Source organism: Erythrolamprus reginae, chromosome 2 (genome assembly GCF_031021105.1).
Source record: "Erythrolamprus reginae isolate rEryReg1 chromosome 2, rEryReg1.hap1, whole genome shotgun sequence".
Classification (NCBI taxonomy): domain Eukaryota; kingdom Metazoa; phylum Chordata; class Lepidosauria; order Squamata; family Dipsadidae; genus Erythrolamprus; species Erythrolamprus reginae.
This window is the reverse complement of record NC_091951.1, coordinates 100,757,780-100,774,232: the sequence shown is the minus strand read 5'-3', so window position 1 is coordinate 100,774,232 and position 16,453 is coordinate 100,757,780. Positions and strand designations below refer to the sequence as shown.

Genomic DNA, 16,453 nt, shown 5'->3' with positions numbered 1-16,453 from the left:
TCCCGTCGACTAAACAACATCGTTTGGCGGGTCCCAGGGGAAGAGCCTTCTCTGTGGCGGCCCCGACCCTCTGGAACCAGCTCCCCCCTGAGATTAGAACTGCCCCCACCCTCCTTGCCTTCCGCAAACTCCTTAAGACCCACCTCTGCCGTCAGGCATGGGGGAACTGAAATATCTTCCCCAGGCCTATACTGTTTATATATGGTATGTTGTGTGCATGTTTTTAAACTATGGGTTTTTAGCTTTCTAATTGTTGAATTTGTATTATATATTGTTTTCTGTTACTGTTGTGAGCCACCCCGAGTCTGCGGAGAGTGGCGGCATACTAAATAAATAAATAAATAAGTAAGTAAGTAAGTAAGTAAGTAAGTAAGTAAGTAAGTAAAATAAATAAATAAATAAATAAATAAATAAATAAATAAATAAATAAATAAATAAATAAATAAATAAATAAATGCCACATGGACCAGTCTGTTGAGTTTTTCTGTTTTAACCAACGAATTGTAATGCCTGGTTTCAATAAAACAAAGATCATTTTAATGAATGCTAAATAGAATAATAGAAACATATTGCAAAATAAAGTGGCGGAAAAATAAAGCACATCTTAAAACCTGTCATAATTGTTAAAGATGTAATTATCCTTCAACATGACTAATTCTGCCTGGATAAACATCTAATGCATTTAAATTTATCTTGATAGAACAATCAATTCTTAAATGCCTGGCAAGCAGTTTGTTTCTGAAATCTTGCCAAGAAAACAACAGGGCTTTTCTAGGGCCTAGGCCAGTGATAGCTAACCTTTTCAGCACTGAGTGCCAAAACTGGAGTGTGTGCGCATGCTAGAACCTGGAAGAGAGTAGCTGACCAATGCTCATATGTGCATCAGCCAGCTTCTCTCTTGTGGGTTCTGTTGCGTGCATGCCTGCTGTCCAGCTGCTCTTCACACAAGCATGCGTCAAAACCCAGAACAACAGTTGGCCTCAGCGCGCATGCCACTGGACCAGCTGGCCGGTTTGCATCCACGCTACAACCCAGAAGAGCAGCTTGTCATGGCATGCGTGCCCACAGAGAGGGCTCTGTGTGCCACCTCTGGCACGTGTGCTATAGGTTCGCCATGATGGACCTAGGCAGCCAGTCATCAACTGTCAGTGTTGATTTGAAAGTGTACATATACTCAATGAGAGCCAGTCTGGTGTAGTGATTAAGACATCAGGCTAGAAATCAGGAGAAAGAAATAAAGCACAATCTTAAACTGTTGATTTTTGTTAAAGATGTAAATTATTCAGCTTGACCAATTCTTCCTGGATAAATGTCTAATACATAATAGTACAATCAACTATTAAATGCCTAATAAGCAGCTCTATCAGCAAGATTATATTTGTAGAGTGAAAGATTTGAAGTCTCAAATTTCCTCTCCCAGAATCCCTCATTCTGCCCTGATTTTCTGCCTTTCTGCCTTAATGTAGCTGCTTGGTAGTTACTGCTGCTGACACTTATCTTCCAGAGTATCTATTTATCTGATATCTCTTTTACAACTCCCAACACTGTTGTGTCTGATCCCAATTTCTTTATGGAGAAGTAAAAGAACAAAAAGTTGAGTAACAATGAAATAAGTTCAGTAGAGTGACCTCCATAACTTATAACATTAAATGTATGTCTAGGGAAATGACTGCCCTTCTTTTGGCAATAGATCAGTGTTTCAATAGATAAATAAATGTTAATGTTTATTTTTAAAAGAAAAAGAGGAAAGCTAAACATTCATTGTTAATTTTAAGTATTTACTTGGAAAACTTACTGAGTTTTAATTTTTATTTACAGGTCCCATTGGGATTGGATGGCATATAAATCAAATTAATTAAACTAAATTAAACATTTAGTGATAAGTGAATTTAAAACTGAAAATATGAAATTAGAGAGAGTAGCTTAGAAATATCTCCCATAGGAAAATATTGTAAGGGAGTTAAACAGACAACAAAAGCAAAAATCACAAGGAGACTTAAAAGGAAATGAAATCAAGTACACTAAGAAAAAGCTAATAATTTCTCTAGAGAATATATCACCTTTGGAACAGATATTACCTTTATTTCAACTTAAGCCTCAGCTGTGGAGACCAGAGTTAAATCTCGCTGACTTCTAATCTATGAGAGAATGGGAGAGAAGGGTATTCTATCTATAAAGATATAGATTAGAGATGTTTATAAATGTTGAAGAGGCTATATATTGAGAATGCCTGAGTTCTGCCAGCTGTCAGATCTTCCTTCTTAGTCAAGATAGAGTATGTGTTTTGTTGCTGACTGAAAATTAGCTCCATGTTTTCCCAATTTTGCTTTCATAGGGATTTGGCAATGTGGGTTTTCACTCAATGCGATACCTTCAGCGAAATGGAGCATGCTGTATATGCGTTGAAGAAGTAGATGGTGCCATCTATAACATCAACGGAATTGATGCCAATGAACTACAACACTACAAACAAGTATGTTGAATACAAGCAATCCTCAACTTAAAACAGTCCATCTAGTGACAGTTCAAAGTTACAGTGGCACTGAAAAAGTGACTAATGACCACTTTCCCCATTTATGGCCAATGCAGCCTCCCTAAGGTCACATGATCCACATTCAGATGATTGGAACTAGTTCGCATTTATAATGGTTGCAGTGTCTTCGAGTCATATAATCAGCTTTTGTGACCTTCTGACAAACAAAGTCAATGGGAAATCCAGATTCACTTAACAACCATGTCCATTTAATAACCACTTAACAAATTCACTTAACACCCATGGCTAGAAAGGTCATATAATGGGCCAAACGCACTACAAATGTTTTACTTAGCAACGTAAGTTTTGATCTCACTTTTCATAACTTGAGGACTATCTGTACATGGAAGTACTGGATAGTTTTTTCTCTAAAAATAATCCAATGCTGATAGGCCCTGGCACAGGCACAAATGAACCACTAAATAGTGGTAAAAATATATATTTCCCTGTTTTTTCTCTCTTGGCTTGGCTAACTGAATTTTTTATTCCAGGAACGTGGCACTATTATTGGTTTTCCAAAGGCTCAGAAATTTGAAGGAAGTGCTCTTGAGGTATCTTGTGATATTCTTATTCTAGCTGCTATTGAGAAACAGCTTACCAAGGCAAATGCTCATCGTGTCCAAGCAAAGGTATTGTTTAGAGACAGTTGTTTTTAATCTCATAAACATCAATCTTGTTTCTAATAAGTCTGAGGTTAATTGGAGTTTAAAAAATGTATATGTAATACTCAGTTTATGACCACAATTGAACTCAAAATTTCTGTTGCTAAGTGAAACATTTGTTAAGTCAGTTTTACCCCATTATACAACCTTTCATGCCATAGTTGTTAAGTAATTCACTGCAGTTATTAGATTAGTAACAAGGTTGTTAAGTGAACCTGATATCCCATTGACTTTGCTTATGAGAAGGTCACAAAAAAAGTTTATGACATTGCTACTGTCATAAATTGGAGACAGTTGCCAAGTGTCTGAATTTTGATCTTCTGACCATGGGAATGCTACAATGATTGAAATTGGTACACACGGTCATAAGTAACTTTTTTCAGTACCATTGTAACTATGTGGTCACTAAATGAATTATTGTAAATCGAGGACTAACTTTATTGAGGTATCTGATAGCTCAGTGAAGAAGATAACTCCAATATGCAGTGGCTATGAAAAATAGTAAGTTATCTTCCTTTAAAGCATTGGAAGGAGTGGAGGCTCTTTTGGGAACCTTTCCATTATAAATTCTAAGTCATGGTGATCATTAAAGCAAAATTGTTTTGCTCAGTGACCCCAAAACTTACATTACCAATTGAGCCTGTCTTTAATCAATAATATGGGTCATTAAGCAAATGGAGTCCCAGTGCAGGGGTGCTTTGAGAGTAGGGGATGGTAGAGGATGCCTGGTGCAGGTCATGAGTGAGTTGGATAGGTGCTGCAGTGCAGCGCAAACACTAGGAGGCTGGAAAAATGCTATAGACTAGCTGAAATGGGAAGCCATATCGGTCCAGATTTGAAGTTCTCCTTATTGTATATGTATATGTTCTCCTTATTGTATATGTATATGTGAGTGCATATGCATAACTCCTACCTCAATATAGGAAATGATCTGGCTGAGCCCAAGGGTGGATTCAAACACATCAATTTGGAGTAAAAGACCTAAATTCACCCCCCTTTGAAGTCCATTAATTTGGTGTTAATTTGCCTTGACAGTAGATCAGATTTGTGTGTATAGGTTGCATGAATAAACTTTAAGTGCTTTTGAGCTCTATCCTGACTCCTGATTTCCTGTGCCTGATACTTGCCTTCTTTAAAGCTCAAGAAACTCAACATTGCAAAAAAAAAAGCTTGGAATTCTCCTTCCTTCTTGCAGTGTTTGAGATATGTCTGTGTGACTCCCTTCTCTCTTCCTTTAAATCTCTTCACCACTATGGAATCCAGTGGATTTTTTCTTTTTCTAATTGATAGCGATGGTAGGCCAAAATCCCTGGCAATTGTAGACTGGTGGGATTGGTGCTGCAAGTGGGGCTGGGAAGCTTGGGGCAGGCTAAATCCAACCCTGGCAATGGGGGATGGACAAAGGCTGGGGCAAGCACTGCTGCAATAGGAAAAGCCACCAGTGGGAGGAAAGCCACTGACATGTATAGTTCAGTTGTTGTTTCATTGTAGCCACTGGCTCCCACTTCCGGATAGAGCCATTTTGCCAGGAACACTGAGGTGGGGGTGACATGCCATCCTTGCCTAACATAAGAAATATCTGTTACTCCAGATATATTCCAAAGATTTGGGGATGGGGAAGAAGGTATGTGCTGGTGGGATGGGAAGTAGGCCTGTGGAGTTAAGGTTGCGGAGGAATGAGGGGGAAGATAGGTGGGATGGGATGCTGCAGGGTCCCTGCTATTAATTGTAAAGGTGAATGATGGCACAGATGCTGTAGTGGCAGTAACTTTGAAAGCGGATCATAAATAGCTTTTGGGAGGCTCTGTTGTAATTGAAGGGTTGCTAAGTGACCTGTCATAAATTGAGGATTGTGTAAACTCTTGTAAAAATGCAGGAGGTAACTCATAGTTATGAGTTGCATATTGAGAGGAAATTAGAATGTTACAGACATGAGTGGTCTCTAATTTTAATCCTGAGCTACAAATATTCTCTCTTAATGTAACAGGCATTTTAGCTTAGAAAAAAAATGTAAATGAAGAAAGATATCAAAGTGTGTAAAATCACTCATGTCCAAGAAAAAATAGACAGATATATTTTTCTCATCTCAAAATGTTATAAAGTAGAATCAGCCAACCAAACTAATTGGCAAGAGCTTTAAATAAGACAAAGAACTACTTCATGTCACATATAATTAGAGTTTGTTTTTTAGCTGTGATAATTCTGGTTTATTATTTTATCTTTTCATGCCTTACAGATTATTGCTGAAGGTGCTAGTGGCCCTACAACTCCAGATGCTCATGACATCTTTTTGCAGCGAAATATCCTCGTACTTCCGGTATGTCTGCAGGCCTAATGGCTCCATTAATGCCCATACGTGGCTATTTGGGCCTCTAGCTTATAGGCTGCTGTGGGGTGTTCTCCACCTTGTAGCACAATCCTTTTGGAATGCAGTTAAATATGACTGACTGTTGCAATACATTGAAAATATTCAGAGCAATCCAACAAAAATTGAATACACAAGGCAGCTTGTATTTTTTTGGGGGGGTATGGATTTTTTAATGTTACCTCTGTTTATATATTAATTCCTGATTTTGAATTTGGTAGCAAAATAAGGTTAAGATATAAATACAGTATATGGCTTTATTTTATTACATTTATTTTTGTGTTGTATTTCTATATAAATTAGCATGAATGTGAACTATAAAATTAAAACCATGCCCATAATATCATAATGTATGATATAAATATTTGTAGTTGATTTGACTGAAATAAAGATTACATGTATTTAAATCCTCTAGTGTCAGGACTAAGCTGATACATTGTGTTGCTCCTTTTATTACTGTAGTTCTGAATACTTTCTTTTAAATAAATGAAGTTCTGAATTAGCTTTTGATGGAAGTTTTATCCACTTGTCCTAACCCAGATTGGATTAATAACACAGCATTTCTCAGAGAGATTTTTAGTGGAAAAAATTGTAAAAAGTTAGATGTTATATGAACTTTTAAAAAATGTATCAAATCTTTCACCGGCACTCCATAATAATTCACTACCGTGTTTCCCCGAAAATAAGACACTGTCTTATATTAATTTTTGCTCCAAAAGTTGTGCTACGTGTTATTTTTGAGGGGTGCCTTATATTTCTCAAATAAGACAAATTCACAGGCAGAAAAGCTGACACCCCCAAAGAAAGTGTACCATATGGTACACTGATTACAGTACGGTACCTGTCAGTATGGCACCCACACACACAAACGACGGCACTTATATGGTACAACAGTATTCTCCCGCTATTGCAGCTTCCGGCCACCAGAGGAACTACAGTCTACGCACTGTAGTGGAGACTGTAATGGCGGTGAGACAGCAGCAGACTGTGTCTGCTGTACTGGATGGTACAAAGCGATGGAAGGGGCCAGCAGGGGATGCCACATTATTACGGTACCGCTATGAACAGCTTTGAATGGTACCGTATGTTTTTCCACCGTACTGTATGTAAACTTGACTACGCCTTATTTTCGGGGGGTGCCTTATATTAGCAAATTCTGCAAAACCTCTGACATGCCTTGCTTTTGGGGTACGTCTTATTTTCGGGGAAACAGGGTAATATTGAGGTTGTCTTAGGTTCATTACTGAGTTTCGCCATAGCTGGCCGAATACAGGAATAAGTATAATCCCCACTGTGCAGTAAGATAAATAGTGAAGTCTCCAAAGGATATGAATTGGAAATAGGCATGCATCAAGAATCAGCAACTTTTTTTAGCTGAGAATATATACACATACACGCACACACACACACACACACGTTTTTGTAGATTTTCATGGGTGTATGTATGTAGATTGTTCTGAGTTCGGGTTTTTCCCCATGTAATATTTTGAGTGTCTTTGCAACGTTTTGGCGAAATCACATTCGCCATCATCAGGCTGAAGTTATTAGCTTCGTGCTGCTTTGAATATGGTTTTATATTCAAAGCAGCACGAAGCCAATAACTTCAGCCTGATGATGGCGAATGTGATTTCGCTGAAATGAAAATGAAAATCTACAAAAACGTGTGCGTGCGTGCGTGCATGTTTATATATTCTCAGCTAAATAAATTCCTGTGCTGCAGTAAAGTTGGCTATTCTCTATCTTCCGCACTGCAAGATAATCAATGTGTTTATACAGTTTATACAGTTATACAATCAATACAGTTGCCTGAGCTCATTTTCATTGTCAGTAAGTAGAAATCAAGCAACCATGTGTTTGTTATTTTAAATTTTTGTGTTGCTTTTTTGCATGCATTTGTAACATTCTCAGGGTTCTGTTACAGAGAATTCATCAAGTGACTGAAACTATTTGTTTCTTCCTGCAGGATTTATACATAAATGCAGGTGGTGTGATAGTTTCCTTTTTTGAATGGCTGAAGAATCTCAACCATGTCAGCTATGGGCGTCTTACTTTCAAATATGAGCGTGATTCTAACTATCATCTGCTGATGTCAGTGCAACAAAGTCTGGAGAGAAAATTTGGTGTAAGGAATGGAAATATCCCTATTATACCCACACCAGAATTCCAAGCTAGAATAGCAGTAAGTTATGAATTTAACTCCCTTTCCTTTTGGAGCATTCTCTTAAATGAAAAATGCCTACAGCATTATAATTCTTATGAAGACACATGGGGGATTTCATTCTTCACAACTTTCACAAAAAGGAAATGTTAGAGACTGGATGATGGTTATCTAAAACCTATAGATCCAAAAATGGAAGGAACCAACATCTCTTTTTGGTAAGGAGGGCATTGAATATTCATATATGGAACCATTTGCCATCTCCTGGATCTAGTGTACAATCCCACCCCCCATTCCAGTTATCCAAAGAAGCCAGGAGAGGCAAGAATCCAACTTGCAGGTAGGTGACATCCTAGAAAGCCTTTTATCCACTTTCTTAACAGGCATAAAAGAAGGCCTGGTTACTACAGGTAATTCAACTATGAGGCCTTGCTCAAGATAGCATTACCTAGAACAGAGATTCCCCAACCGCTGGTCCATAGCGTGCCAGCAACAGTGTCATACAGTGTCATTTAAAGCCCCGTTTACAGGATGCAGGCAGCACACCAAACCATGCCCCTCTGGTCCATGGAAAAACCTTTGTCCACAGAAGTGATGCCTGGTGCCCGAAAGGTTGGAGGCCATTGATCTAGAAGAAGGCTCTGAAACAGCCTGCCAATGCAATAAGAAAGAAACTTCTGTTGAGTCTCAGGTTACAAGCCAGCATCCATGGACTGAGTTTGTTCTCATATCAATGACCTGAGGTAGGTTGGTAGCAATACATTATGTGTATTTTACAACCCACAGTTCCAAATCCATTCAATCCATTACATTGCAAAACAAACATGAGAAATAATTAATCTAAATTTTTACGGTATATACGGTATTGTGTTTTTTTAAAGGGTGCCTCAGAGAAGGATATTGTTCAGTCTGGACTAGCTTACACCATGGAAAATTCAGCCAGGGTAAGTATTTCTGGATTGCATTTCTCTATCACTGTCTTTTAAAAAATCGTTTTGTTTTTCATACAGTAGACTTTTCTCTTATGCGTACGTGTTTGTAATATCCATTGCTGTATTACTGAAATAGTTTTCACTATTGCAGTGGTACCATTTTTATTCAATAATTACTTTTTAGGTTTTGATTTCAGACCAGAATACTAGGTCCACATTGCTTATGCTTATATGTTATTTTCTAGCAAATTATGAGTGTAGCCACAAAATATAATCTAGGCTTGGACCAGAGAACTGCTGCCTATATTTGTGCTATTGAAAAGATCTTTAAGGCTTACATCGAAGCAAGTTTCAATTACTGAAGCTACCCACTGCTGCTCTTCAACCTGCTGGTTAAAAAAATACAAACAAAAATACCATCAAAAAAGTATGTATTACTTTAGAAGATAAGAAACCTCTAAGCAAGAAAGCTGGGCCAAGATGTTGCTGTTATGTGATAGAACATTTTTCTCTTGTTTTTATACTATTCCTTCCTTTGATTTATTTCTGACACATAATTATATTTCCCCCCCTGAATTTTAGTTTCAATCTATAGGTAGATGCTATGTTATTGTGCAACTCTATATTACTGCTATTTCACTTGTCCCAAATTCTTTGTGATACCACTTTTCTATCTGTTTTGTGACCTCCTCTCTATATGAGATTCAGTATGAATTAATGTTTTGTTTTCTTTAAGTTGTCAACTTGGATTCTGAATTTGGCAAAGCTTATTCCTTGCAATAAACCTTCTTATTTGTTTTTATTTTAAATATCATACATATAATCAGTGTACATAGCCTTGATATTCTGTGCTGAATTTACATTGTAGTTTGTTTCTCATATACAGTATATTCCCAAGATCTTGGAACTTAAATTGCCACTTGTACCTTCAAAGGATTATCATTCCATTGATGAATAACACTGATGAAATATTATATAGTAGTAAAGAGATTTGATTGCAAAGGTCTGTCCAAATCACTGGATAACAGTATGTTAATATTAGTCTTTCCAGTCACATTCTGAATGGATGTCTGGTTGTGGCAGAACTAATGAAAAAAAAGTTCTGCCTTAGATATATGGGCAAACACTTTGTAATTGTACTTTGTTCAGAAGCAGCAGCAGCAGGATCTCTTTATTCATGGAACAGTTAAGCTGATTCACAATGTTATAGTAGGTTATAACTTACCGTATTTTTCAGAGTATAAGACACACCGGAATATAAAACGTACCTTAGGGGTTTTTTTTTGGGGGGGGGAGAAAAAAAGAAAAAAAGGCCTCTGCCTCCCAGCAGTTTATCAAACAGCAAACAGCACAGATGATATATACTGTTTGCTGTGTATTTCTGTGCATGTGTGCCTGACCCATAGAAATAGCAAAGAATTGGAGAAATGTACATTATGGCAGTATATTAATCCCAGAAAGTTTTCTTAAATGTTATCACACGAACTCTTCCCAATTATTTAAATAGATCTACTCCAAACATGATTAAGTCAGGGTTTAACTCAGCTGACTTATCTTAATGCTATATTATTATCTTAATATTAATACTAAAACAGGACATTTCAGATTATACTTTTGCAGATCTTTAAAATTGATGTGGCTTTCTGGAAGTATTCTCTGCTATTTAAAAGAAGATACAATAGCACTGGGCCTCTTCAGATCAAGCATTTATTTTTCTTCTTCATTTTTTAAAGTTGTCTAGTACAATAATAAAGCAGCCTTTAAAAAATAAGTCTAATAATTTGAACATTCTCCATTGCATCTGGAAGGAGAGTCCAATATGGGTTATTCTCAATCCTATTGGTCGAGACTGAGTTTAAAATTAGCATAATATTAGGCACCGCCCCTTGCCTGCCCCCAGTGAGCTCAGTTTTAAAAACTCAGTCATGGAACGAGACGTATGAGTTGGTTGTTTAAATAATAATAATAATAAAATGTTTATGTTAATTGTTTAACCTGTTTTTTCCTTGTGTTTTTTCTCTGTCTTTCAGATGCTGCTGAAGATCAGGAGGGGTTTCTGTCCTCCGTGGACGCACCCCCATCGATTTTTCCCCCTGGAGGCCTCTTCCCTCAGAGGGTACCGTCTCATGGAGGGGTGTCAGCCCGGTGTCACTGGCCTCCGCGGCCAAACTCGGCTGAGAGCCAAAGGTGGGGGGGTCCGCCCCCCCCACTGGGAGGCTCGGGGACACGAAGTTTCCCCCGAAGACTAGGCCATCTGTCAGGCAAGAGGGATTTGTGGCCAGCCTGCTGAGATCGAGCGGCGCCTGTCTGATTGCCGCCGGAGCGCGCAGCCGCCGCTTCTACCTAACGCGGCAGACTTCAAAGGCCCGCCGATCATATGTTTAGCGGCTAAGCCGCAGAAGCCTGGACACTGTTGTCTGCGAGTGTGGGAGGGAGAGTGAGGTCTCTTCCTCCAGCCAGGAACTCGCGCACCCGAATCGGCCAGGGGAAAATAAAGCAGGCTAAGGGAATGCGGAAGCATGATCCCTTCCTCTATTCGGCAGCCGTCGGCGGGCTGAGGGCAATGAGGAGAGGCACCGCGCCCGCCATTTTGGACAGTTGGCGGGAAGCCCCCCCCTCCCCACTTCTGCCTGGCAACAGCCTGAAAGGGCGCGAAGCCTGGCTGACAGGGCTGGAACGCGCATGCGCATTCCATTGCTAAGCCCGGGAGCCATTTTAAGCTCATTTATTTGCCTAGCTGTTAAAAGAAAAGAGAGTCATTGTCAGAGATCCGTTCCTGTTCTCCAAGACATTGTTGAATTGTGAGTAATATGGAGCCTAGTGGCAGTGGAGAGCAAAGCCTCCCACCTACCCCGGTGCCCAAGCCCAAAGACAAAGGGAAGATAAAGGCAAAGTCTTCACAGTCTTCTTCCTCTGCTATCAAGGAGGCCGAGAGGCGCATTCAAGCCCTTGAGCAGAAGTTGGAAGCAGCCCTTAATGCAGTCCCTTTGGCCAGAGCTGGTCCCTCGTTGGAGCCTGGGCTGGGTGTCATGACTACCCCCAGCGCTCATGGGGAGGCCAGAACCGAGATGGGTTGGTCTCCAGACCACCAAGTACTGCCTCTGCTGCATGCTCCCCGCAGTAGGCCTGGGTCAGCAGGCCAGGAAAGATCAGTGTGGAGAGGCTCACCTCAGCCCAACGTGCTCCCAGCAGCTACCTTTACCCCTAAGGCTGCGGGACTCAGGGCTCAGCCTGATACCTGGCAGAATATGTCACCAGCCATTCAGGACCTAATCTCTAACGCCTACTCACAAGGCATAGCAGTTGGAGCCCAGCAAGGGCTTCAGCAACCAAAACAAGCCACAAGCCGGGATCTCTGGTCTGCACCGCCCCTTTCAGGTTTAGGATCTGTAACTGAAGAGCCTGTATTAATGGAGGATAGTGACAAGGACTATGATTTATCAGAAGATGAAGCTCCTCCAGAGCAACCGCAGGTGGCTGGCCTGTTTAAACAGTCCTCCTTCAGGGCACTATTATATAAGGCAAAACAGACAATGGAGTTGAAGGATCCAGCTCAACCTTCCCAAACTTTGCCATCCAGATCATCTGCCCTGTTGAAGGAGCCTAAGCCTGAAACAGACCATGTCCCGGCATCTGAGATCTTTGTCCAAAGTATTAAGAGACCGTGGCAGTACCCGGCGGCAGCCCAGGGGCCATCGGTGATAGAGAGGAAGTTCTACACGTTTGACGACGAAATAGAGGCTCTCCTACAATTTCCTCCAATAGATTCACCAGTGGTGACACTGGTTTCCAACGCTCTGGTCCCTGCTGAAATGGGAGACAACTTAAAGCCAGAGGACAAAAAAGCTGAGGTGCTTCTGAGAAAGACCCACATGATGGCCGGATGGGGGTTCCGGGCAGCAGCGGCTGCATCGTTTTTTAATAGAGCCTCCATCGTCTGGATCGAGGACATGCTGTCTCGCTTGGGACCAGATGAGGGACGGATGCGCCAGGATCTTAGTAAGTTGTTGGCAGCGGCTGAGTTTTCCGCCGATGCCACCTTACATGCCTCCAAATTCGCAGGTAGAGGGATGTCCGCCACCCTTGCTTCACGCCGACTACTGTGGCTGCGCAGCTGGCAAGCTGACACCAAATCTAAATGGCGCCTGGCATCTTCGCCTTTCCAAGGGTCTCAACTGTTTGGAGACATCTTGGAAAAAGTCCTCATAGAGGACAAGGATAAACGGAAGATACTTCCAAGATCCAGGAGGGGACAAGATCGTCGCCAGACCCCTTACAACCGGCGCCAGTCCTTTCGCTGGGACACCTCACGGTCAAACCAGCCATTTCGGTCCTTCTCTCAAGGCAACTTCAATCAAAGTGCCTACAGAACTGACCGTGCCCCCTTCCAGGGCAGAACAAGGGGCTACCAGTCAACTAGACGCCCATTTCGTGGCTCCAACCAGCGGGGTTTTAAACGCCCCAAATGACTTTGCTATGACACAGCCAGTAGGAGGGAAGCTCCATCTTTACAGCACCTCCTGGCGTGCCACGTCCTCAGACAAATGGGCATTGTCTACTGTAACACACGGACTGCGGTTGGAGTTCATCCAGCCCCCACCCAACCGATTCCGTCACTGTCCAAGGCCACGGAACCCTGCCAAAAGGAAGGAGCTACTCCAAGAGGTAGACCATCTCCTGCACATCCAAGCCATAGAGCCTGTGCCGAAACATGCAGAGGGCACGGGGTTTTACTCTATGGTGTTCATCGTCCCCAAGTCATCCGGGGGCTGCCGCTTGATCCTAAATCTGAAGTTATTAAATCAATTCATTCTTTACCGGAGATTCAGGATGCATACACTACACACCATCCTAGCGGCAGTCCGTCCTCAAGACTTTCTTACCTCTTTAGATCTAAAAGAGGCTTATCTACACGTGCCGATATTCCCTCCACATCGCAAGTATCTCCGATTTTGTGTGGAAGGGAAGCACTATCAATATCGGGCCATGCCATTCGGCCTATCGTCGGCTCCTCGCACCTTCACGAAGCTGCTGGATGTGCTCACAGCGCATCTGCGTGCACGATCCGTCCGCCTGATGGCCTACTTGGACGATATCATCGTTTTGTCCAAGTCCCGGGCAGGAGCGCACCGAGACCTCCACCTTACAATGACATTTCTGGAAGAACACGGCTTTACCATCAATTTTCCAAAGAGCCAATTGACTCCCTCTACAAGGCTACTACATCTGGGATCAGTGATAGACACCACTACGAGCATTGTGTCACTTTCCCCAGACAGACTGGACAATATCTTGGCCTTGGTAGCCTCCATCCAAAGACAACCGAGGGTATCCCTAGCCCTTTTGTCCAGGGTGCTGGGAACCATGGTTTCCTGTATAGGGATTGTGCCATGGGCCAGGCATCACATTCGCCCATTACAAGCCTTTCTGCTACCGGCCCAGAAGGCGAAGCTAAGTCAGTCACACCGGCAAATCAGACTACCATAGGGGGTCAAAACCTCCTTGGCCTGGTGGACTTCACCAGCCCTATTTCAGGGCTGTTCCTTCCAGTCTCACGACCAATTGGTCATGACAACAGACGCAAGTTTGTCGGGCTGGGGCGCACACATCGGCCTCCAGGTGGCACAGGGACTCTGGACCGAGGAGGACCTCAACCCGGTGAACATCAACCTTTTAGAACTCAGGGCTGTGTTCTTAGCGCTCCAACATTTTGTGGCCTTGGTTCACAGGAAACATGTGTTAGTGCTAACGGACAATGTGGCAACAAAAGCTTACCTCAACCATCAAGGAGGCACGAGATCGCCTCGCCTCATGAGGGAGACCATGGCTCTTTTCAACTGGGCCGAGTACTACCTAGCCTCTCTATCTGCGGAGCACATAGCAGGCGTCAACAACGTCCAGGCCGATTGGCTGAGTCGGACCACCTTGGACCCCACAGAGTGGCGGCTGGATCCGCAGTTGTTCCACAGGATTACACTTCGATTCGGGACACCACTGGTGGACTTGTTCGCCTCTCACGCCAATACACAGCTCCCCAGGTTCTATTCTCGGTTCCTCTCACACAGGGCAGAGAAGGTCGACGCCCTGAGGTCGAGCTGGCCTCGCGGCCTTTTGTATGCCTTCCCTCCGACAAATTTGATCCAGAGAGTGATAGACAAGATCCTGCTGGAGGAAGCGGAGGTGTTACTTGTTGCACCACATTGGCCACGTCGCCCGTGGTTCTCGGACTTAATAGCGCTGTCCATCTCCCCACCTTGGAGGATCCCGGACAAGATAATCTCACTCAGTCAAGGGTCAGTCTCTCACCCAGACCCTCAATGGCTCCAATTAGCCGTCTGGCATTTGAAAGGAACAAACTGAGGGAGCATTGCTTACCGGACAGTATCATTGCCACAATGCAGGCAGCCCGCCGGCCATCCACGTCCAGGGTTTACCAGGCTACATGGTCGGCCTTCTGTAAGTTTTGCACCGAGAAAGACATGCAACCAGAAAGAGCCCAAATACTGACAGTCCTGGAATTCTTGCAAGCAGGCCTTGAAAAGGGTCTGTCTCCAAACACACTTCGGAGACAAGTGGCAGCATTGGCAACTGTTATTAGGCTACCGGAATACCGGTCCTTGGCAGTTCACCCCTGGATACGTGATTTTCTTAGAGGTGCTACTAACAGACACCCTCCACCTCTCCATAGGTTTCCTTCGTGGGACTTATCTCTGGTGCTGAAGGCTCTGACTGGTACACCCTTTGAGCCTCTGAGATCCATTCAGCTCAAATTTATTTCCATCAAGACGGCCTTTTTAGTGGCGGTCACATCGGCCAGACGTGTATCGGATTTATCTGCATTGTCCATCAGACCAGACCTTTGTATTTTTTATCCGGACCGAGTAGTCCTACGTTTGGATCCGACCTTTCTTCCTAAGGTGAACTCTTTGTTCCACAGGAAACAAGAACTGATTTTGCCAGACTTTTGCTCGCACGGGAGTCACCCTACAGAACTTAGGTGGCACAAACTAGATGTTAGGCGAGCAGTTAAAATCTACATTAGAAGGACCGAGGCCTTTAGAAGGTCCGAATCCTTGTTTGTCTCATTTGTAGAACCAAAAAAAGGCCTGGGCGTCTCTCCCAGTTCAATTAGCCGATGGATCCGGGACTGCATAGGGGAGGCGTATAAGGCTAGAGCTCAGAATCCACCTCAAGGGGTCACGGCACACTCTACTCGCAGTGCAGCCACGTCTGCAGCTTGGAGGACTCAAGCCTCGATTGAGGATATATGTCGAGCTGCGACGTGGAAGACTCCGTCTACATTCACCAGACATTACAAAATGGATGCCTTTGCTTCTGCTGAGGCATCTTTTGGGAGAAGGGTATTACAGAGGGTGTGTTCCTCTCCAGCTGCCCTGACTTAACAATCTCCCTCCCACTTAATTTGGAACTTGGGTATATCCCATATTGGACTCTCCTTCCAGATGCAATGGAGAAGAACCGTTGTACCTACCTGAACGGTCTTCTCAGTGCACTGGAAGGAGAGTCCAAACCCACCCAGTATTGGATTGTTTCAGGGAAGCTGGGTTTGTTTGGGTTTAGTTCCTGTTATATATATATGTTCAATAAAATGGTGTTGGATTACATTACCTGTCGTTTTTAAAACTGAGCTCACTGGGGGCAGGCAAGGGGCGGTGCCTAATATTATGCTAATTTTAAACTCAGTCTCGACCAATAGGATTGAGAATAACCCATATTGGACTCTCCTTCCAGTGCACTGAGAAGACCGTTCAGGTAGGTACAACGGTTCTTCTATAGGCATTA

The 16,453-nt window shown here is 42.7% G+C and overlaps 1 protein-coding gene across 2 annotated transcripts in view; it reads left to right on the top strand.

Annotated features, from left to right (window-relative positions):
* LOC139160725 (glutamate dehydrogenase, mitochondrial-like) overlaps positions 1-9,064 on the top strand; it is a 35,187-nt gene extending 26,123 nt beyond the window's left edge. For both annotated transcript variants that reach the window (XM_070738967.1, XM_070738968.1), the window contains 6 exons: positions 2,336-2,473; positions 3,025-3,162; positions 5,432-5,512; positions 7,524-7,739; positions 8,600-8,662; positions 8,896-9,064. In XM_070738967.1, the coding sequence (XP_070595068.1) occupies positions 2,336-2,473; positions 3,025-3,162; positions 5,432-5,512; positions 7,524-7,739; positions 8,600-8,662; positions 8,896-9,012 (753 nt within the window). In that variant the 3' untranslated portion in view covers positions 9,013-9,064. The remainder of the gene's footprint in view (positions 1-2,335; positions 2,474-3,024; positions 3,163-5,431; positions 5,513-7,523; positions 7,740-8,599; positions 8,663-8,895) is intronic.
* Positions 9,065-16,453: the final 7,389 nt, after the last annotated feature.